General features: G+C 47.0%; 1 protein-coding gene across 3 annotated transcripts; it reads left to right on the top strand.

Annotated features, from left to right (window-relative positions):
* The first annotated feature begins 210 nt into the window (after window positions 1-210).
* On the top strand, window positions 211-23,286 carry ASRGL1 (asparaginase and isoaspartyl peptidase 1). 3 transcript variants are annotated; one of them, XM_047775534.1, is made up of 7 exons: window positions 211-296; window positions 1,062-1,265; window positions 9,886-10,028; window positions 10,609-10,766; window positions 21,155-21,273; window positions 21,987-22,097; window positions 22,979-23,286. In XM_047775534.1, the coding sequence occupies exons 2-7, from the start codon at window positions 1,073-1,075 to the stop codon at window positions 23,182-23,184; spliced, it is 930 nt and encodes a 309-aa protein (XP_047631490.1). In that variant the 5' UTR covers window positions 211-296; window positions 1,062-1,072; the 3' UTR covers window positions 23,185-23,286. The 3 variants fall into 3 exon arrangements, with proteins under 3 accessions (XP_047631490.1, XP_047631491.1, XP_047631489.1); XM_047775535.1 differs by lacking the exon at window positions 211-296 and adding an exon at window positions 317-480 and having other exon boundaries at window positions 21,158-21,273; XM_047775533.1 differs by lacking the exon at window positions 211-296 and adding an exon at window positions 317-480.
* The last annotated feature ends 896 nt before the right edge of the window (window positions 23,287-24,182 follow it).

Below are 24,182 nucleotides of genomic sequence, written 5' to 3'. Positions count from 1 at the left end.
GAGAACACTGAAAGGAAGAGATTGCGTTTAAAAGAATAACTAGCAAGGCTAGGAAACATCTCTGGCCGAAGAAGGATTTTAGCGCGTGCAGCGAGGCATCACTTCGCCAATCTCGCCAACGCCACCACACCGTCCCAGCCTCATAAGCAGGAGGAGTGCCCTGCATCCCACTAGGCAGCTCGCATGCGTGAAGAGTCAGCACAACCCCTGTTCTAGGAGCCGAGCAGCCGGAGTCCAGCCCTCAGTGGCGACGCGGACAGAAGAGTTGTGCTGCGGCCGCCGGTAGAGGCTTTACGGTAATTCGCGGTGCGCTGCCCGGCCTTCGCGCGCAGGCGCGCAGCCGTTGCGGGTCCAGTGGTTGCGAGCAGAGCGGTTTCCTGAGTGGCTCCGCTGGGAGGGACTGGGCTGTGCAGGTTCCGAGGCCGGCGGGCAGCTCGGCCCGGCCTGAAGCCCCGGCATCCGCCTCCTTCACTGTCCTTGGTAGGTGGACGGCCCTGCGGGAGCCTCGCCAGAGACCCGGGGAAGCACCCGCCGCGGTGCCGGGCGCTGGAGGCGGGAGGGCGCCGGCGAGATCGCGACCTCAGGCGCCCCTGACTCCGCGGCGGGGGTGGGAGCGGGGAACAGGTCCCCCCAGGAAACCGAGGCCCGATGTGGGACCCGGGAGGAAGCCTGGAGCGGAGGTTCCGGGCGCCTTCCCCGCCCCTCCCGGGCCGGGGACCCAGCCTGGGATGGGAGCCGGGGTTTCCCGAGGACTTTGAGCCCGGAGGAGGCGGCGAGGAGGGGGTGCGGGCTCCGGGGAGGGGAGCATCGCCCCACCTCCGCGAGTCCGGCAGGTGCCTCCGGCCGGGGCCGGGCGATGTGCGCTTTTCGTGCAAAGTTCAGGCCTCGCTGCCTCTGCCCTTCGTACTCCCTCGATCTCAGGAATTTGCCTGCGGCTGTAAACCTTGCATCCCACCCCACCCCTGACCAGTAGAAACCGAACCTTGTCCCCAGCAGGAGACGTTAGCTCCGTGCGGTTTGGGGCCCGCTTGAAACGACACTTTCATCTTCCTGACCCCTAGGATCCGTCGCCATGAATTCCGCCGTCATCGTGGTCCACGGCGGCGGAGCCAGCAGCATCTCCAAGGACCGGAAAGAGCGGGTCCGCCAGGGCATCGTCAAAGCCGCCACCGTGGGTTACAACATCCTCAAGGAGGGAGGGAGCGCCGTTGACGCTGTGGAAGGAGCCGTCGTTGTCCTGGAAGACGATGCCGAGTTCAACGCAGGTAGGTTTGCCCTGCAGCCAGTAACTGATGCCAGACCGGGGTAAGCTTGTCCCCACCCCCACCCCCAAATAAATAGAACCTTTCTCAGTGAAGCTCTTCTGCTTTATGGTAAAAATCTAATATACTGAAGAGATTCCATTTTTCTCTCCTTACCTGTTGACCAAGTTGCCTTAAAGAATTGTAAAATTCGTTCTGCATCCCGTTTTCTTCACCGGCTTCTTAGAATTCAATACCAAGGGCCTTTTTTATTCCATCTTTTTAGGGGGCAGGGGTTGACTCCTGTTGGGTGGTAACCTCAGAAGCTGCCAGGTGTAATCTAAAAGGGAGGAACTGAGGAAAAAGGGAGACCACTCCAGGTTGGTAGGTGGCAGGTTTAATAAGCATGGGAACATACAGAAGAGGCTTGTCTTGCAAGATAAATAGACCTCTTTCTGAACCAGCCAGAATCTTAAAAGCCACGTGGTCTTTTTTTTTTTTTTCCTTTTTTTTCTTTTTAGGCCTGCACCCATGGCATATGGAGATTCCCAGGCTAGGGGTCAAATTGGAGCTGCAGCTGCCGGCCTACACCACAGCTCACAGCAACGCAGAATCCTTAACCCACTGAGCAAGGCCAGGGATCAAACACGCGTCCTCATGGATGCTAGTCAGATTTGTTAACTGCTGAGCCACGATGGGAACTCCTTATTTTATTTATTTATTTTTTTAAGCCGCATGGAGCTCTTATCTGGGTCCAGTCACATAAACCACCCCGATGGTCTCAACACATTTTTCTCTTACAGCTGCGTCCTTGGGCAGCTTCTAGCTCAGGACTAGCAAGTGAAGGGCACATTCTAAGGACAGGGGAGGAGCAGAAGGGCCACTGACCGCCTTGGGGCCCGCTCGCAGGTAACTGGCAGTCATCCTCAGTGATTCCTCCCAACACCCCATTCCTCATCACCGGCCTTTGCCATCGCACACACCCCCTCTTCCGCATTGTGCCCTGAGTGGTCAACAAAGTTGACCCCTTGTTGGGGGCTCAGTTGGCAGGTCTCTGGCTTCGTTGGAGCTGATGCCACAGCAGTGATATAGGCACATGCAAAAAAGATACGAGTTAAGGCAATAATTCCCCAAATCAGTGATACCTTTTTCCACCGAGAGCTTCATGGTTCAAACCATTGTTACTAAGTCCCCTAAGCAGAGGCCAGGTCACCAAGGGCATTCATTTGTGTTCTCCTGTGATTTAACGAAGACAGCACCTTAGCAGACTCCTCGGCTGTGCGCACACAGCATTCTGTCTGGATGGTGTTACAGGTGTCTCCTTGCGAAGCAGTAATACCATCCAAGGCCATCCTATTTTGGAGGAGGGTTCTTATGAGAGACATTTCAGCGTGCAGTAGAGACAGGCCTTGTTAGAATTCCCATCATGGCTCTGGTTACGAACCCAACTAGTAGCTATGAGGATGCAGGTTCGATCCCTGGCCCTGCTCAGTGGGTTAAGGATCCAGTGTTGCCTTGAGCTGTGGTGTAGGCCACAGTCTCGGCTCAGAACCCATGTGGCTATGGCTGTGGTGTAGGCGGGCAGCTGCCGTTCCGATTCAACCCCTAGCCTGGAAACTTCCATATGCCACCAGTGTGGCCCTAAAAAAAAGACAGGCCTTGTTGGCTATCCTTCACAGCTCGGTGAGTGACTTTAGTAGGGACCTCTGTGTGTGGTGTCACGTCCTCCAGGCCAGTGGAGGGGACAAAGCCAGCAGCCAAACGATCACTCCAGTGGGAACCAGAACATGCCCACCTGGCCTTGAGGAGAGAGCAGCTGGCAACCCCAGGAACTTGACCTGGTTTTGCGAACCATACATGTCAGCCAGGGGAGGCAGCCCTGTCAGGCTGAGGAGCTGGAGTGGAGGCAGGGACGCCAGACCAGAACCCCTGCCGCCTCCTCTTCCTCAGTGGCGCGAGGTCCATTCTGGGTGTGATGCGTTTCCTCGGGTCCAGCTTGAGGCTGACGTCAGAATCCCAGTGGAGATGGAGTCATGCCCCCTCATCCATCCCCATGGGACGTCCCACTGCAGATTCTAGCAGATAACTCCTTTCCCAGGTGTGTGGGGCTTGATCCACAGTGAGAGTCGGGACAGTGGCTGTTTCCTGACACAGCTTCTCGGTATCGGGTGTTTCAGAGGGTCCCCAGTGTGCACAGGGGCAGGGGCCCACCTGCTTGATCACTGCAGTGTGTGAAAGCCTTAGTGCTTTAGTCCACCTGGCCAAGGTGGTTTGATCTGTTAGTCACTTAACATACTGCTTTAATAGTCCATTGTTCGCCTTTATCAGCCCTGCTGCTGGTGGGTTATAGGGGAGGGAGAACCTCCATTCAATGTCATGTCATGTCCTTATGCCCAGTCTTGCATAGCATAACCTCTTTTTTTTTTTTTTTCTTTTTAGGGCGTCACCCGTGGCACATGGAGGTTCCCAGGTTAGGGGTCGAATCGGAGCTTCAGCTGCCGGCCACAGCCACAGCCACAGCAACACAGGATTTGAGCCGTGTCTGTGACCTACACCACAGCTCACGGCAACGCCAGATCCTTAAAACCCACTGAGGGGGGCCAGGGATCGAACCCGCATCCTCATGGATACTAGTTGGGTTTGCTTCTGCTGAGCCACAACGGGAACTCCCCCAACCTTTGAGATGTGACCCTGACCACTACCGATTTGACAAAGGTGTTCCCCTGTGGGCCTCAGCTTCGCTCATCCCCCAGTACTGGCTGCCTGGTTTGCACGGCCACAGGGAAAAGCTTGGCTAAAGTCGGACGCAGAGTCCACACAATCCAGGGAAGCTCAGAACCCTCACTCAGAGGGAGGAGGCTAAGATAATCCGTTTGCCAGTCCCTCTCCAGTTGGGAACTCTGGTGGGTGGCTTCATACTCCCTTGGCACCTGCCATGGGCATCGTTGAGAACACGCAGGACGTGCTGTTACTGCATTAACCAAGTCACTGTATTTCAAGGGCAATCCAGCACCCTTGGCAATGGCCTTCCCACCCGCGTGCTGCACTGGACACTTTCTATCGTCTAATCTCGGGATCTCCTGAAGGGTCAGTTGCCAGGGATCATACGGAGCTAGGGCATCTGCTTCCTGACGGCCACAGGGTGTCAGCACCTTGGGAGCAGGGACACGGACGACAGTGAGGACTACCTCCGGCTCTTGCAGGAAAACCAGATGTCCCTCCACACATCCTGACCCCACAGGGGCTTCCTGTTGTCCAAGCCATGGGGTTAATCAGAGAACGGCCCAGCGGTCGGTGCAAGTGATTGGCCCAGGCCGCTGCAGTTCATTCCCTCCTGAGACTCCGCCTGGAGGAGCTCTGTGCACACGGCTAGGAACCGTGGCTCGGGGAGGGGTTGGGGGGTACGTGGTGTTTCTGTCCCCTTCCAGAGCTGGGACCAAAATCCAGCGGATGCTGTCCCCTTCCGTTTTCCCTGCCACACTGCTTGACCCACACCTGGAGCCACAGCCACATCTCACTCTGTAGCTCTGCTGGGGAGTCGCCCAGAGCTTTAATCTGCCTCGCTAGTACTTCTGCCTCTTCAGAGGCTCTGATCCCATGTGCCCTTTCTTTACTGCATCCCATAAGCTATTACCACTTTTAAGTTTTGAAAAATGTATACACCTGTGTACTCACCTTACAACCAATATTTTAAAATGTCCATCGTCCCCCAAATTTTCTTCATGCCGCTTTGCAGTTAATCCCCCCTCTCGTCTCCACAGCACCAGGTATCCGTTGATCTGCTTTTGTCAAAAGTTTGCATTCTCTAAAATTTCATATAAATGCAGTCACACGAAACATGTTCTTTTTTGTTTGTTTGTTTGTTTTTTGTCTTTTTGCCTTTTTTCTAGGGCTGCTCCCGTGGCATATGGAGATTCCTAGGCTAGGGGGTCTAATCAGAGCTGTAACCACTGGCCTACGCCAGAGCCACAGCATCATGGGATCCGAGCCACGTCTGCGACCTACACCACAGCTCACGGCCACGCCGGATCCCCAACCCACTGAGCAAGGCCAGGGATCGAACCTGCAACCTCATGGTTCCTAGTCAGATTCGTTAACCACTGAGCCACAATGAGAACTCCCAGAGGGTGTTCTTTTGTGCTTGTCTTCAAACAGATCCTTTTTTAGAGTAATAATCATCATGGCTACTCTGAGTGTCTATACTCTGTACCAGGCAGAGGTCTAAGAAGCTTGCACAATTAACTCATTTAATCTACATGCCAGCCCTAAGAGGTAGGCGTAATTATTATGCTCGTTTTTCAGATAAGAAGAGGAAGGCACCGAAAGGTTACGTAACTTGCTGAAAGACACTCATCTCCTGTCTGTTTTGAAATAGAAAATCTAACACCTGGGAATTAAAATACTTCCTGGAATCATACCACCCACCCAGCATTTGTCAGGAAAAAGAATTTCAGGAAATGGTAACCAATCAGTCATCAGATATTTCGTAACTGTTCTGGTCCCCTTGCCTCCGCTCTGCACTCTTGAGCCCTTAACCCATCCTCGCGCCAGGAGGAGGCATGACTGCATCTCTATGGCTGTTTGTTGAGCTGGAATGTGCCACACGCTCCGCCTTGGTGGCAGCAGCCTGCTGTTTCAACGGGGGGCTTGTTAAGCTCTGTGCCGGTTAGTAGTCAGGACCCCGTGGGCTCACAGCCCCCACTCATTCACGGGGACCTTCGGGACCTTCGCGTGAAGCAGGTCTGTCTGGTTTCCTGCCCTCTCGAAACCGGAATGCACTGGGGAAGTATGCGCCTCCGGGGGACTGGAGCAGCTAGTTCTCATGTCCATGCTCTGAATCCAGAACCTGCCTTCTGAGTGGCTCCCTTCTCATGTGGCAGGTATCTGCTATTCAGCACGTGGAGGGAGATGGGAGCAGGGCTGAAAAATGGAAGTCAGAGAGTCCATCCGGGCGGGGTGTGTGTGGGGAGGAAATGGGGGTACTTTGAACAGTATGCTCTCCCACCTTGAGCTCTGTTCTGCATTTGCCTTTCCCAGCTGAGGTCACCACAAGCAAACAGTATTTCCAGCAGCCTCTGCTATAATCGTCTAGAATTACTGTTGGGGAAATTCATTCAAAAAGCTGAGCCCCCTGCAAGTCCTGAGTTAGGTGGCAATTATTAGCATTCATGATGCGGCTGACGTGAATGTTTGTAACAACTTTGTTTACATCGTATTCGCATTGCAGTGTGGATTTTATGTTTAAAACTTGTTTCCTAATAGCTTAGTAGAAACTAGCTTCAATATTCACCTTAAAAAATGAACTTTTAGATTTGTATGCTGGAAATATCTAGACTTCAATTGGCAGAGTTCCCTTGTGGCAAAGTGGGTTGAGGATCTGGCATTGTCACTGCTGGGGCTCAGGTCGCTGCTGTGGCACAGGTTCGATCCTGGCATGGAAATTTCAATATGCTGTGGGCACAGCCAAAAAAAAAGAAAAAGCAGGCTTAGATTGGCAACCAAATAATAACCCTTTGCTTTTTGCTTTCATTGAAGTTGAGCAGTAATTACACAGAACTCTTAAGTAGTTAATTTATTTCCCCCACAGTTCAGTTTTATAAGCTGTCAAAGAGTCTGAGATAACAGGATTTTTATTTATCCACCCTCTTCCTGAACCTCTTATGATGTAGTATCTATGAGGCGAAGACTCTGTGATAAGGTCTAGGCATTGTTTTTTATTTGTTTTGAAGCTTAACCAGTGATTCTAAATTACTATACTTGGAATCCACTAGCCTAATACTGTATAACTTCAGAAGTTTATTTTTAGTGTCATTTTTATATACATGAAAATTTCCCCTTTTTTGTGTACAGTTCCGGGAATGTGACAAACACAGGCATGTAACTGCCATCACTGTTAAAATATAAAAGTTTCAGTACTCAGAGCTCCCGTGGTGGCGCAGCGGAAACGAATCCAACTAGGAACCATGAGGTTGCGGGTTCCATCCCTGGCCTCGATCAGTGGGTTAAGGATCTGGCGTTGCTGTGGCTGTGGTGTAGGCCAGTGGCTACAGCTCTGATTCGACCCCTAGCTTGGGAACCTCCATGTGCCGAGAGTGCAGCCCTAAAAAGACAAAAAATAAAAAAATAAGAGTTTCATTACTCAAAATTTCTCCCATACCCCTTGAGTCCACACCGCCTTTCACCGCCAGTCCTTGGCAACAGCTTATGTGTTTTCTGTTCCCATGGTTTTGCCTTTTCCAGGATGTCATAAATGGAATCTACCGTGTGTGGCCATTTGAGTCTGGATTCTGCATTTAACACAGTGCATTGAAGGGTCGTTTGTGTTGACAGGAGCGCCTTTGATGCTGTTGGGTATTTTGCATTGTACAGATAGACTGCAGGTTTTGTCATTTACCAACTAAAGAACGTGTTTGATTTGGGGCCACCATAAATCACTATGAACATTTATGTACACAGAGTTCCTGTTGTGACGCAGTGGAAACAAATCTGACTAATGTCCATGAGGATGGGAGTTTGATCCCTGGCCTCGATCAGTGGGTCAGGGATCTGGCGTTGCCCTGAGCTTTGGTGTAGGTTGCAGACATGGCTCGGATCCCACGTTGCTGTGGCTGTGGTGTAGGCCAGCAGCTGTAGCTCCAATTCAACCCCTAGCCCAGGAACTTCCACATGCTGCGCGTGCAGCCCTAAAAAAAAAAAAAAATTACATACAGGTTTTGTGTAAATGTAAGTTTTTATTTCCTTTAAGTGTGGGACTACTGGTCATATGGCAAGTGTGTATTTAACTTTATTTGAAACGGCTAAACTATTCTTTTAACTCTTTTTTAAAGTGACTCCCATTTTTATTTCCATCAGCAATTTATGAAAGTTCTAGTTACTCTGCCTCTTCTCTGGCCCTTGATATTGTTCACAGTTTTTATTTCAGCACCCTCATAGATGTGTGGTGGAATTCTAGTGTTAATTTGCATTCCCCTAGGGGCAAGTAATTTTTACTTTAACCTTTTTTCAAGCCTTTTGTCAATTTCTTTATTGAGATTTTTTTTTCCCCTTAATATTGGGTTTTAAGAGTTCTTTATATATTCTAGATATAGGTCTTTTATCAGACGTTTTCAGGTACTTTCTCCCTCCTCTGTGGCATGTCTTTCTTCTTTTTCTTAACAGTGTCTTTCAAAGAACAGAAGTCCTTAATTTTGTAGAAGTTCAATTTTTTTTAATGGATCATGCTTTTTGTCTTATATCTTAAAGAAATATTTGCCTAGGAGTTCCCCTCGTGGCTCAGCAGTTAAGGAACCCGACTAGTATCCGTGAGGGCGCAGGTTCGATCTCTGGCCTTGCTCAGCGGGTTAAGGATCTGGTATTGTCATGAGCTGTGGTATAGGTTGCAGATGCGGCTCGGATCCTGCGTTGCTGTGGCTGTGGTGTAGGCCAGTGGCTACAACTCCGATTCGACCCCTAGCCTGGGAACATCTATATGCTGTGGGTGCAGCCCTGAAAAGACAGGAAAAAAAAGAAAAAAAAAAAGAAAGAAATATTTGCCTAACCCGGGTCACACACATTTTCTCTAATGTTGTCTTCTAGAAATTTTTATTGTTCTATGTTTTATATTTAAGTCTATGATCCATTTTTTTTTTCCACTTTTTAGGACCGCACCCTTGACATGTGGAAGTTCCCAGGCTAAGGGTCTAATTGGAGCTGCAGCTGCTGGCCTACACCACAGCCACATCTACCACCACATCTACCATCCAAGCCACATCTACCACCTACACCTCAGCTCACGGCAATGCTGGATCCTTAACCTCCTTTAGCAAGGCCAGGGATCAAACTTGCATCTTCATGGATACTAGTCAGGTTCTTAATCTGCTGAGCCACAATGGGAACTCCCATTTCTAAATTCTTTTTTTGTTTGTTTGTTTTGTTTTTAAGTGATTTTTATTTTTTCCTTTAAAGCTGGTTTGCAGTGTTCTGTCAATTTTCTACTGTACTGCAAAGTGACCCAGTCACACATACATATATACATTCTTTTTCTCACATTATCCTCCATCATGCTCCATCATAAGTGACTAGATAGAGTTCTCAGTGCTGTACAGCAGGATCTCATTGCTAATCCATTCCAAAGGCAACAGTTTGCATCTATTAACCCCACATTCCCAGTCCATCCCGCTCCCTCCCCCTCCCCCTCCCCCTTGGCAACCACAAGTCTGTTCTCCAAGTCCATGAGTTTCTTTTCTGTGGAAAGGTTCCTTTGTGCCATGTATTAGATTCTAGATATAAGTGATATCATATGGTATTTGTCTTTCTCTTTCTGACTTACTTCACTTAGTATGAGAGTCTCTGGTCCCATCCATGTTGCTGCAAATGGCATTCTTTTGTTCTTTTTTATGACTGAGTAGTACTCCGTTGTGTATATATACCACATCTTCTTAATCCATTCATCCGTCCATGGACACTTGGGTTGTTTCCATGTCTTGGCTGTTGCGAGTAGTGTTGCAGTGAACATGCAGGTGCGTGTGTCTTTTTTAAGGAAAGTTTTGTCTGAATATATGCCCAAGAGTGGGATTGCTGGGTCATATGGTAGTTCTATATTTAGTTTTCTGAGGTCCATTTCTAAATTCTTAAATCTTGCTTTTCAACTTCTATTTGGTTTTAGGTCATGGATCTGTCTTGAACGAAAATGGTGAAGTTGAAATGGATGCTAGTATCATGAATGGGAAAGACCTGTCTGCGGGAGCAGTGTCTGCAGTCCGATGTGTCGCAAATCCCATTAAACTTGCGCGGCTTGTTATGGAAAAGGTACGTGTGACTAGAGCACTCTTTCCCTAAGGAATTGTCACTGCTGTGCTTTAGCCACTAAAAGGGGGCTGACTGTAGGGAATTGCTTAATATCTCTGCTCTCCTGAAATTGCACCAAAGAACAAAAACAATGTTAAGTTTCTCCAGTAAACCAAATTACACCATGTAAACCAGGATTCTGACTCTGTTGATGATGTAATTAGACTCATGATCACCTGACCAGCGATTTACCTTATTTTCATGTTATCTTCCTGAATTTTCTTCATTCTTCTCTCAACACATTTCACATGGCACATACAAACAGAACAGGCTGTTTCAGTAGCATGTATTAAATTAAAATGGATTCAGTTCTCTAAATTTAAGTCAACTCTTTAGTAATATTCCATCAATTGGGGGCTTTTGAAAATATGAAAACTCAGAGACAAGGCATGTTTTCAACATTCAGAAAAGCAAGCCAGTAGAATTTGCATTTTCGAGGCTTTTTGTACCCAGAGAGAATAATTCTTTCCACACAGTTGGAACTGTTAAAACATTTTTAACATTTTCAAAACGTGATTTTCCCATTTCTTTCTGGCTCAAGACACATCATTGCTTTCTGACCGACCAAGGTGCAGCAAAATTTGCAGCAGACAACGGGATTCCAGCAATTCCTGGAGAGCAGCTGGTAACAGAAAGAAACAAAAAACGCCTAGAAAAAGAAAAGCATGAGAAGTGTGCTCAGAAATCGGACCCTCAAAAGTAAGTGTCATCTGTGGCTTGCATCTGGGGGAATTACAGAGATGTGAAAGTTTGACAAATGTCGGATTATCCACATTTCTTAAATCAATATCACTTGGTCATTTCAGTTTTTGTACAAAACGGTTTGCACTAAATAATAGGAAGACTGCTCTTTTGAGTCTGAAATTTAACCTCAATTATTACTCCTACGAATAGTAGCCCAAATTAAGCTAACAAAGTTCCTTCTCCAACATGATTTAGTAGATGAAAATAGAAGTTCCCGCTGTGGTGCGGTGGGTTAAGGATCCAACTGCAACAGCTCAGGTCACTGCAGAGGCATGGGTACAATCCCTGGCCCAGGGCATTTGGTTAAGGATCCGGCATTGCCATTGTGGTATAGGTTGCAGCTGCAGCTCGGATTTGATCCCTGGCCTGAGAATTTCCGTATGTTGCAGGTGCAACCATAAAAAAAAAAAAAAAAAAAAATAGATGAATGCCGTGTGTTAATGTATGAATTACTGGATACTTCTTGATTAATTTGCTTCTTACATACACTACAGAGGTTCTCCGTGATCCAGACTCCCTGTGAACTTATTAGGCACCCTTTCGTTAGTGCAGAGAACTCAGTACAGCTCTTCGAAGTGAATTGATCATGTGTTCTGAATTATGGTTCTGTGTTACTGATTTCCAAATCCCAAATAAAAGCCCCCTTGGAGTTCTTTGGTGGCTCAGTGGGTTAAGGATCTAGTGTTGTCACTGCTGTGGCTCGAGCTTGATCCCTGGCCTGGGGAAGTTCTACATGCTGTGGGAAAAGAAAGTCCAATCCAAATAAAAGCACCCTTATTTAAAGCAAAATTTGAATGTGGCCTGGAGGTTGATAATGGAATATAATCTAGTGATGCTACATATCTTTTAGATTTGTACTGTTTAACCGGAGGTACACTTTAATATCACTTGGGAAGCTTTTTCGAAGTATATATGTCTGACTGAGCCCTTTCCCTAAAGAAGCTAGTTTAGCAGAGCTGAGATGGAGAGGCCACGCAGGTCTGTTCGAAAAAAAAATTCCCAGGTGACTCTGATGTGTCCCCAGGTTAGGAGTCTGTTTGACAAGAATGACATATTTTGGTAGCTATCATCTTTTGCAAGTGTGCTCTTGTATCTAGAGTCTAAAGTCACAAGAATGAGATCGCTTTATCAGTGGTTCATGTACATTTTAATAGATGTTGCCACGTTACTTTCCACAAATTCTGCGACAGCAAACACCTCCACCAGCCAGTACTGCTCTTCGGTATAAGCATGTGGGGCTCCTGCCCTGGGCCCTGCATTCTAGAGGGACCCTTATACAGGAATTACAGAACGGTTGGTTTATTGCAGGTACAGGGGGCACCTCTGTCACTCAGCAGGGGCACCACTTCACCCCTCGCCTCTTGTGACTGATCTGATTCAGCCGTCAGATCAAATGCCTCTCTGCGTCTCTTGCTCTATGTCTTAGAAATAAAGATCGCCTGCATCTCAGGGTTCATGGATTACGCCACTGCTGACCTCGGAAGCAGGCAATGCTTTGGCGTGTAGGAAAGACTCAAACAGCAGAAGGACTTAGGAGAAAACGACAATAATTTGTCAGATAAATTCTTGCTTAACAGAGTGTTGTTTCCCGGTAGTGCCCAGTGTCCTTTCTCTTTCCTCTGTTCATGTTTCAATTCGTGGTCCTGGGGTTGTTCATGAATTGGTACAGTATCTGCAAGACTTGCATGTGAGCGCCGATTCCTGTTACTCTTAAATGTGTGGATTTAGACCAGCACTGTCCAATAGGAATACAAGAGCCAGATATGTAATTTAACATTTTCTACGAGCCACATTTTTAAAAAGTAGAAAGAGGAGTTCCCGCTCTGGCGCTGCGGATGAAGGATCTGGCGTTGTCTCTGCAGCAGTGCAGGTTCGATCCCTGTCCTGGCGCAGTGGGTTAAGAATCTAGCTATGGCGAAGGTCACAGCTACAGCTCGGATTTGATCCCTGGCCTGGAAACTCTCAGGTAGGGCCCAAAACAAAAGTAAAAAGTAACAAGTGAAATTAATAATGTACTTAATCCAGTATACCCCCAATATTATCATTTCCACGTGTCGTGAATGTAAGACATTATTTATGAGAGACTTTTCTTTCATGCTAAATCTTCAAACTGTGGCCTGTGTCTCACACTGACAGCACCTCTCAGCGTGGACACCCGCATTTCCAGGGCTCAGTGGTCACATGCAGCTATGTTGGACAGCACAGAACTATGAATGGTTTTATTCTTCTAAAAACACTTAAGATGGAGTTAAGTTTTCAAAAAAGTTGATGTTCTTAGCTTTTAAGTACTTTTTTATTTAAAATGTCATATTCAAAACCTGACCCAGGCAGGGGGCGGGATGGGGAGAAACCTGCTGTTGGTGATGTGTTTTTAGAAAACTGGAGAAATGTGAATGTTGACTATTATGAAAGGTGAACGTTTATTGACGTGGAAAGGTGGATTGTTAACTGAAAAAACATTTAAAAAAGGATGTGTGCTCTGAGCTCATTTTGGAGAAAATACCGATAGGCGTAAATAGTGATCTTGACTGGGACTTACATGCTACGAACAATAAAACATTAATAAAGGAAATTGAGGTGTTCCCGTCGTGGCTCAGTGGGTAACGAATCCAACTAGGAACCATGAGGTTGCAGGTTCGATCCCTGGCCTCACTCAGTGGATTAAGGATCTGGCATTGCCGTGAGCTGAGGTTCCCCTAGCCTGGGAACCTCCATATGCCACAGGTGCGGCCCTAGAAAATCAAAAAGATAAAAAAAAAAAAAATTAAATTTTAAAAAAAGTAAAGGAAATTGAAGATGACTCCAAGAAATAGAAAGATATCCTGTGCTCTTCTAACAGAAGAATGAATGTTATTAAAATGGCCATACTACTAAAGCAGTCTATAGATTTAATGCAATTCCTATCCAATTACCCATGACATTTTTCACAGAACTACAACAATAGTCCTACAATTTATATACCATACAAGACCCAGAATTGCCCAGGCAACCTGGAGGAAAAGAACAAAGCAGGAGACATAACCCTCCCAGACTTAAGACAATATTGCAAAGTTCAGTCATCAAAGCAGCGTGGTATTGGCGCAAAAACAGACGAGTGGATAAATGCAACAGAACAGAGAGCCCAGAAATAAACTCACACACCTTCAGTCAACTAATCTTCAGCAGAGAAGGCAAGAATATACAGTGGAGAAAAGGTGGTCTCTTCAGCCAGTGGGGATGGGAGAACACTTGGACAGCCACAGGTAAATCAATAAAGTTGGAACTCCCTCATACCATGCACAAAAACAAACTCAAATGGCTTAAAGACTCAAATATGACATGACACAACAAAACTCCTAGAAAAGAACACAGGTAAAACATTATCTGACATCAACTGTACCATTATTTTCTTACGTCAATCTCCCAAGGCAATAGAAATAAAAGCAAAAATAAGCCAATGAGACCTCATCAAACTTACGAGCTTTTGTACCCCCAAAGGAAAAACGAAAAGACAATCTATGGACTGGGAGAAAATATTTGCAAATGATACACCCGACAAGGGTTAAATTTCCAAAATGTACAGACAGCTCAAACAACCCAACAACAACAACAAAACCAAACAACCCAATTGAAAAATGGACAGAAGACAAAGAGACATTTCTCCAAAGAAGACATATGGGTGGCCAACAAGCACGAGAAAAGATGCTCAACATTGCTAATTATTAGAGAAATGCAAATCAACACTGTAAGGAGATACCACCTCACGCTGGTCGGAATGGCTATCATTAAAAAGTTTACAAATAATAAATGCTGGAGAGGGTGTGGAGAAAACGGAACCCTCCTACATTGCTGGTAGAAGTGTAAATTGGTGTAGCCACTATGAAAAACAGTATGGAGTTTCCTCAAAAAACTAAAAATAGAGTTGCCATATGATCCAGCCATCCCATTCCTGGGCATATATCTGAACAAAACTGTAATTTGAAAAGGTACATGCACCCCAGTGTTCATAGCAACACTATCTGCAGTAGCCAATGCATGGAAGCAACCGAAAGGTCCATGGACAAATGAATGGATTAAGAAGATGTGATACATATACACAATGGAATACTACTTAGCCATAAAAAATGCCATTTGTAGCAACTTATCACAAGCAAGTGAAGTGCGTCATGAAGTACCATGTTATATTATTTATACATAGAATCTAAAATGCGACCCAAATGAACCTACGTACAAAACACAAACAGACTCACAGACACAGAGAACAAACCTATGGTTGCCGGGGTGGGGGTGTGTTGGGAAGGGAAGGATTGGAAGCTTGGGGTTAGCAGATACAAACTACCATATATACAACAGATAAACAAAAGGACATAACTGTGTAGCACAGGGAACTACACTCAGTATCCTGTGGTAAACGGTAATGAAAAATGTGAAAAAATAATCTGTACACACACACACACACAGAGATATCTGAATCACTTTGCTGTACAGAAGAAACTAACATAACATTGTAAATCAGCTATACGTCAATAACATAAATTATTTGGGAGTTCCTGCTGTGGCTCAGCAGTAATGAACCCAACTAGTATCCATGAGGATGTGGTTTCAATCCCTGGCCTTGCTCAGTGGGTTAAGTATCTGGCATTGCCGTTGGCTGTGGTGTAGGTCGCAGATGTGGCTGAGATCCTGTGTTTCTGTGGCTGTGGTGTAGACTGGCAGCTGCAGCCCTCATTTGACCCCTAGCCTGGGAACTTCCATATGCCACAGGTGCGGCCTTAAAAAGGCAAACAGTAAAAATAAAAATAATTTATATTCATTAATTATAATTCATATTTAGACTTTAACATTAATAGATAATTTGTATATTTTAGAAAATACTACCTTTTGAAATATTTCTGCAAATTGCTTAAATTATTTTTTTTATTTGCTCTTAATTTTGATGAAAATATTTTCTCATTTAGTACATTGTCAGTATAGTTACATTTTACTTTGTAATTCCTAGATTATTGAAAATGAGTACAAGTCAAGATTTTGATAGAAAAATAATACTAAAGTGGAACTCACAAAAGAAAAAAAGCTAAAAGGAAACAAAGAAATAAAAAAATCTTCAAAGAAATGGTCCGCTTTAAAAGTAAGCAGTCTTCTTGCAGGATGTAACCCTCATAAAATTCATAAACAGAACATTACAAATTATTTGTTCAATGAAGATTTACTTATCAAAACAGTGAAAATTAGTAGGAATATTATTCTTGCCAAATCCACAACTTGAGCAATTCAGATGAAATCCCTTCAGCTTCACCTTCTTTACTAAAGAGAAATTTAGTTGCTAATCACAAAAAAATCACACAGCGGGAGTTCCATTGTGGCTCAGCAGGTTAAGAACCCAACGTAGTGTCCCTGAGGATGAGGGTTCAATCCCTGGCCTTGTTCAGTAGGTTAAGGATCCAGCTTTGCCACAGGCTGCAGCATAGGTTGCAAATGCAGCTCGAAGCTGGGGTGGTTGTGGCTGTGGGGTAGGCCAGCAGCTGCAGCTCCACTTCAACCCCTAGGGCTGCCCCGGCGCAGCCCTAAAAAGAAAAAAAAAAATCATACAGTAAAAAAGTATACATTCAGTTATTAGAATTGGGTGGTGGTGGGGGGCTGAATAAACAATAGATCATTCCGGAAAAAGGCAAAGAGAGGAAACACCAATGTGATGTTCTTGAAAGAATAATATAATGTGCCCAGTGTTTAGCGAAGTGTGATGGTACTTTTCGTGGCACCATCAACACACTGTTTACAAAAAACCATGGGACATTTCTAGGCTTAATAAAAATTATTTCAAATTTGTTAAATGGCAAACCTGTAATTAGGAAAAAATAAAACTAATGATAAGTAGGATAGAGAATTCAAACAGGTTAATTTAATGGTTAATAAAGCAAGAGATGAAATCATATATAAAGTTTTTAAAAAGTACTCAGTTCAACTAGAATGCACCATAATCAAATGACTAACAGGGGAGTTCCCGTCGTGGCGCAGTGGTTAGCGAATCCGACTAGGAACCATGAGGTTGCGGGTTCGGTCCCTGGCCTTGCTCAGTGGGTTAATGATCCGGCGTTGCCGTGAGCTGTGGTGTAGGCCGTTAAAGTAATTACATTGAATTTAGATAAGAAGAGTTCAACAAAACCACGGAAGATTCTCAAAGAGCAAATCATGGACAGTGACAGAAAGTGAAATTAATCTTGAATTTCCACTATCTGCAGTAACAGTCTGAACTGTTTATTTATGTTGGTAAGCTTAAAAACTTTTTTAAAAATCCATTTGGCTAGTTCACTTTTTAAAGGGTTAAAACATTTTTTTTAAGTGTAAAGAAACGAAACCAAAAATGCATATGAAGTATGCAAGAAAAATGACATCCTCATAAAATATTAGGGAATTGAAACAAAGAAACAAAAATATTTGCTTAACTTGGAGAAGATTCGTGTAAAAATAATCCTGAAACCACTTTCTATAAAGGCTGTTTTTCGGTTCATTATAAATCAAAGTATAAGTATCATTTAAAGAGAGATTTGAACAAAATGGAGCAACATACTGCTATTTTCAATTTTCTTTATAATACACCAGCATTGAAATTTAAAAGAAGAATTTAAGATATTCTGTGTGGCTCTAAATACTATTTAAAAGATGGCAAAAATGACTATAATAAGTGTTAATACTTTAAATTATCAAATTAAAATATTTATTTGGGGAGTTCCCATCATGGCTCAGTGGTTAACGAATCTGACTAGGAACCATGAGGTTGCAGGTTCGATCCCTGGCCTTGCTCAGTGGGTTAAGGATCCGGCATTGCCGTAAGCTGTGGTGTAGGTTGCAGACGTGGCTCGGATCCCACGTTGCTGTGGCTCTGGTGTAGGCTGGCGGCTACAGCTCCGATTCGACCTCTAGCCTGGGAAACTCCATATGCCGCGGGAGCGACCCAAGAAATGGCAAAAAGACCAAAATAAAATTTAAAAAATAAATAAATATTTATTTGGTAAAATATTCTGTGATAAGAATTTACCATGTGTAATTCCATATGGCATTTGAGTGTAGTAATATAAAAATCAGGATTCATTTCCAAATCCATGTTGCTTAGAGTTTTATAAATAATTCCATTTTGGGGGGGGGGAGGGGTCCCTTTTTTTGCCTTTTCTAGGGCCACTCCCATGGCATACGGAGGTTCCCAGGCTAGGGGTCTGATTGGAGCTGTAGCTGCCAGCCTAAGCCAGAGCCACAGCAACGCGGGATCCGAGCCACATCTGCGACCTACACCACAGCTCACGGCAACGCCAGATCCTTAACCCTCTGAGCAAGGCCAGGGATCGAACCCACAACCTCATGGTTCCTAGTCGGATTCGTTAACCACTGCACCATGACGGGAACTCTTATACTTCCAAATGTTACTGCCTCAGCAGAGTGAAACCTAATTAAAATTAAAAAGCTAAAATTAATTTAGAACTTGCTAAGAACTACATCGACTCGAGAAAGGTTGTGTTCCTTGGCACTTTGTCAAGAGAATGCGTGTTGCTTGGAAAAGTTGATCCTAAGAACATGGTCAGTGCTCCCTGAAAGGAAGGCAAGGAAAATTAATTTTATAGACTAAATACATAATAATTTATGAATTGTATATGCGCCATCACCAGCTGATCAACAAAGGATCCAGATGTGCACATTAATAATTAAGTTGTATTGGTAGCTTTTTTTTAAAAAATTATTTATTTTTGTTATGGCTGCATCTGGGACATTTGCAAGTTCCTGGGCCAGGGATTGAATTCAAGCCGCAGCTGAAACCTATGCCGAATCCTTTAACCCACTGCACCAGGCTGGGGACCGAACCTGTGCCTCCACGGAGACGCGAGCCACTGCAGTCGGATTCTTTGCCCCACAGCGGGAACTCCTGAAAGCCATAGCTTTACAATATTTTTCAAGATACATTTATTACAGTAAGAGGATAAACTCTGTTTATTACTTCTAAATAGTAAACGTGGTGTGAGGGCCTCCGTTTGCTTTGTGGTCTTGCCTGGAGCCCCTGTAGTTGTTGGAGGCCTGACGCCAGCAGTTATGCGGCCGGAGGTGGCAGCATCCCTGAGGTTGCTCCTGCCTGACCACCACCAGCTTGGGGACTTTGCATTTGTTTGTGGTCATTCTTCTCCAGGAATTTGGCTATTTGGTCCTGTGACCATTTTTTCTCTTTAGTTGTTTTGTCCCCTTCTTATCAATCTTAAGGCTGTCTTCTCTGCTTAAAAAAAAAATGTAAAAAAAAAAAAAATCCAATTCTGTTGTGTTTGTTTATGGTATTTTTGCCATATGAAAGTTTTTATTTGCTGTAATCAAATAGTAGTCTCTTCTCTTCTTGTACAGTCTGTAAGTCCAGGAACGTAGAATATATCCCCACCCCAAGACACATAGCAGCTAGGTTTTCTTGGAGAATTTTGTTTTGTGGGGGGTTTTTTTGTTTTTTTTTTTTTGTCTTTTTGTCTTTTTTTTGTTGTTGTTGTTGTTGTTGCTATTTCTTGGGCAGCTCCCGCGGCATATGGAGGTTCCCAGGCTAGGGGTCCAATCGGAGCTGTAGCCACCAGCCTACGCCAGAGCCACAGCAACGCGGGATCCGAGCCGCGTCTGCGACCTACACCACAGCTCACGGCAACGCCGGATCGTTAACCCACTGAGCAAGGGCAGGGACCGAACCCGCAACCTCATGGTTCCTAGATCTCTAGCTATATGGATTGGCTTTTTTTTTTTTTTTAGGGCATATGGAGGTTCCCAGGCTAAGGGTCAAATTGGAGCTACAGCTGCCGGCCTTCATCACGGCCACAGCAACACGGGGATCTGAGCCTCGCCTGTGACCTCACCACAGCTCGTGGCAACGCCAGATCCCCAGCCCACTGAGCAAGGCCAGGGATTGAACCCACATCCTCATGGATGCCGGTCCAATTCATTTCCGCTGCTCAACGACGGAAACTTCCAAACTTAACTCATGTCTTGACACATCTCGGCTCTAGCGTCTTCCCATATCATTCAGACTAAAAGCACCTCAAGTGGCCCGTAAGTAGGATGACCATTGGATTGAGTGTTGAAACTGGAACGGATTCTGAGAGTGAAAGCGGCCCTGTTAAGCGGGGACAGCAGGCAGACGTCAGGGCTGTCTTGGGAGACCAGGATGCGTGGCCACCGCCCCTACCAGAGCCTTTGTGGTCTGCCTGCCAGCCGGCCCTCTAACCATTCTCCAACCCCAGGGGCCTCCTTAACGTTCCATGAACTTGGCACGCATGTCCTGCTTCAGGAATATTCTTCTCCGCCACTCAGCATGGCTTGCCCTGGCTTCCTTCGGAGAAACTGTGTATGAAACAGCCCCCCTCTCCACCGTCACACGCCCCATACGCTGCTCCTGTCTATAGTTTATTGCTATTCAATAAAACCTGAAATTTTTATCACCCTGTCACTCTATGCCCCCAATGCAAACTCCACGGGAGAAGGGACTTTGTCCATTTCCTTTACTGCCGTGTCCCAGCCCTGAGATCAGCGCCTCAGATACACTGTAGAATCTGAGTGGGGGGTACATGGCTGTGAGTGTCCAATTTCTTCAACTTTTGTACTTGAAGATGTATAATGAAATGTTGGGGGGAATTAACTTCTTTCATCTTTTTAGCAAGCCCCCTGCAGCAGACACAGTGGGGTCTGTAGACGGGCAGCATCAGGGTCACCTGGAAGGTGTTGGAAATGGATGGTGTTGGGGGCCTGTCCGGTACCTGCCAACTCGATCGGTGTTGGGGTGGGGGGCGGCTGGGGATCCGAGGGGCTCTGATGCCGTCAATTATTTTTATCCCTGTCTTATAGACGGCAAACATGCCACACAGTAAAACTTAAGTTGTCAGGCAGCTGGGAAATGGTGCTGGGACTGCATGTGCCCTCGAAGTCGAGGGCTAAAGGACCGTCCAGCAGTCGAACTGACACATAGAGTATAAAGCCAACAGGCTTTCTTTGCCGTCTCCATAAGTGCAGAATGCTGGAATCGACGTGTGTCCCGAGGAGAGCTCCTGCTGTGGTGCAGTGGGATCCGCGTTGTCTTGGGAGCCCTGGGACAAGGGTTCGAATCTCCAGCCGGGCACAGTGGGTTTAAGGATCTGGCGTTGCCACGGCTTGGGCCAGACTGTGGCTGGGATCCAGTCCCTAGCCCAGGAGGTCCAGATGCGGCAGGGCTGCCAAAAAGGGGGAAAAAAAAAAAAGCATGTCCCGTGGGCCATGAACATACAGCGTGGGGACCGTGGCGGTAGTGAGCTGCATGGTCACCTGTGGGTGGGAGTGACTCTCATCTCCAGCCTGTCGCTCTTTCTGTCTCTTCTCACCAGAAGCTTGGGGACCGTGGGTGCCGTGGCCGTGGACTGCCGAGGAAACGTGGCTTACGCGACCTCGACTGGGGGCATTGTTAACAAGATGCTGGGGCGCGTCGGGGACACGCCGTGTGTAGGTAGGATGGCCGCACCCTCTGCCCCCACCCCCCTCGTCTCTGGTCTCTGCCCCCCCCCCTTCTTTCTCTCTTCATTTCCCCCTCCTCCTGGTGGCAGCATCAGGATTTCTGGGCTTGGGGTGGATTGGCAGCGGTTGTCCAGGGCACGTGGAGAAGGCAGTGCAACAGGTGCCTGTTTCGTAAACGCTGTCTTTTTTAGCACCTCTTTCTCCTCTCTAGCCCCAATTTCAGGGTCGGCAGACTATTCCCAGAGGGTTAAGTCCATGCAACCTCTTCCCAGCCATGGGCACAAATGAGCAAACTAAGAAAGCTGAGAATTTAAGTTTGCAGTAATTAGATTTGGGCGGCAGGAGAGTGACACACCGCTACTCCGGAGCTATTGCACTGAAGCCTTCTTTGCATTAACCTTGCGGCACCTCATCTAATTCCCAGCAGTGCGGGTGGGGGTGGGGATATGTTTCACCCTGGGCAGGCGGCGTGAACGTGCTCTGGGGCAAAGGAGGGGCTGTCCTGGTGTCACTGCTCTCGGAAAGGTCAGGCCCACCCCAGAGGTGCCCTCTGCCCCACCCCCCCATCTCAGGGTATCCACTAGTGCACCTTGGCATGACACCTCAGCATCCTCGGGGTGTCATATTTATGTAGCATCAGACTTGTAATGTGTGTGTGAATTTCTTGACTGTTGCCACTCCGAACCAATCACTTTCCCTGAGCAGGATCTGGAGGTTATGCTGACAATGACATTGGAGCCATTTCAACGACGGGTCATGGGGAGAGCATCCTGAAGGTGAATCTGGCCAGACTCACCCTCTTCCACGTAGAACAGGGTACGTGCAACAAGGCCATGCTGGCTGGAAATGAGGACCCAGAAGCGATTGATAGATGGATGGAGAGCCTAGGAAACCCTTTCTTGTTTGGTGGAGACATTGCCTCCCGGCCAACCCCTTCTGTCGGGGTCTGGGAAGAAGAGCGTTTTCAGTACCGTTTGTTGGAGTTCCCGTCGTGGCTCAGCAGTAACGAGCCTGATTAGCATCCAAGAGGATACGAGTTCTAACCCTGGCCTCGCTCAGTGAGTTAAGGATCCAGCCTTGCAGTGAGCCGTGGTGTAGGCCACACACGCATCTGGCGATGCTGTGGCTGTGGTGTAGGCTGGCAGCTACAGTTAGACCCTAGGCATATGCCTCCAATGCAACCCCTAAAAAAAAAGAGACAAGGAGGTCCCGTCGTGGCTCAGTGGTTAATGAACCCAGCTAGTATCGATGAGGACGTGGGTTTGATCCCTGGCCTTGCTCAGTGGGTTAAGGATGCGGTGTTGCCCTGAGCTTCGGTGTAGGTCACAGATGCAGCTTGGGTTCCGCGTTGCTGTGGCTGTGGTATAGACCAGTGGCTACAGCTCAGATTAGACCCCTAGCCTGGGAACCTCCATACGTTGCAGGTGTGGCCCTAAAAAGACAAAAAGACAAAAAAAAAAAAAAGAAGAAGAAGAATACTGTTTGTCTTCTGCCTCTCGGGGGCGGCAGGGAGACTGAGCCTGGGTGCGGGAGAAAGGGCAGGTCTGTCTCAGTGCACGGAGGGCCCTTTTGGGCCAGGATCCCTTGTTTGAGACATTCAAATAGAAGTCACTTACCAAGAACCTTTGTTAATTCCCTTTGCTTTTTTCTCCAGATTCTTTTTAATAACTTGTTTCCCAACCTCTCCTTGTTTGCAGGGAAGACATTAGAAGAGGCTGCTGAGGCGTCGTTGGGTTATATGAAGTCAAAGGTCAAGGGTGTGGGGGGTGTCACCGTGGTCAACAAAGCAGGAGACTGGGCAGTAAAGTGGACCTCGGCCTCCATGCCCTGGGCAGCCGCAAAGGACGGCAAGCTGCACTCTGGAATTGATCTCAGCGACACCAGCGTCACTGACCTGCCCTAATAAGCCTGGGACGACGGCATTCTCGACGCCAGCTTGGTCATAAAGCAGGTTCCTGGTGTGGAGACTTAGCCTAATCAATTAGATCTAGAAATGGAAAAGTTCTGCCGTCTGTCACTCGTTTTGTTGCCTTGATCAGTGTTTGGTTGGGGGTGGATCCCAAAAGGATACAAGAAATGTCCATTTTAAGATCAAAATAAGACTAGTGAAAATGACAAAGTCCACTGAGCCTTTCTCATGACTGGTCCCCGCTGCCTGAGGTTAATAAAGAGAAAAAACAGGTGATCGTGACACGACAGAAACAGCTGTGGTGCAGGGAGTGCTTTTGGAGTTGGGGGACCCACCGCAGGGACAGAGGCTGTAGGCTTGAAGGTTGGGGGGTGGCGGGCAGAGGACAGCAGCACTCCGGGCAGGACCCAGTGCAGGGGCGAGATGGGAGGGAAGGCCCAGGGGAAGCAGCGAAGGGGAGAAGCCGGGCAGACCTCGGAAGGTTGCGGACGCATTCTGAGTCAGGAGAACACTGGGTGAAAGACTCTCTGAGAGATGAACTGATTTTTCTAAGAAAGGGCACGTCTTCTCTGACTTATTAACATAGATGTGTTTCTAGAGGTTTTTAAAGGGCCCTCTGGAGACCCAGGCTCTATTCTGCCAAGGAACAGCCTTCATGGACGCTCCGGAGCCCCTTCAGGCCCGAGGGTCTTGGGCTCACACACCAGCCCGCTCACGTCGAGGTTCCCACCTGCCCGCACGGCTCTTCAGGCCCAGCCCCGCCCCCCAGACCCTCGGGGTCCTCCTCGTGGGCGATGGGGCTCGGGACCTGCACCAGGAAGGGCCAGTCACCGTCGAGAGGACCCTGGCGTCACACCGTCCGGGACAGCCCGGTGCTGTGGGTTCCCCCAGCTCAGCCGGTGTGTACGCGTGCTCGGCATGGTGAGCAAAGTCACTCCCTGTTCACGTCTCTTTACACTGGAAGTGGTATTTCTTGCTGTAACATAGCCGCC

Source organism: Phacochoerus africanus, chromosome 4 (assembly GCF_016906955.1).
Source record: "Phacochoerus africanus isolate WHEZ1 chromosome 4, ROS_Pafr_v1, whole genome shotgun sequence".
In the NCBI taxonomy this organism is placed as follows: domain Eukaryota; kingdom Metazoa; phylum Chordata; class Mammalia; order Artiodactyla; family Suidae; genus Phacochoerus; species Phacochoerus africanus.
The sequence above is the reverse complement of the archived record's forward strand: the minus strand, read 5'-3'. Positions and strand labels throughout refer to the sequence as shown.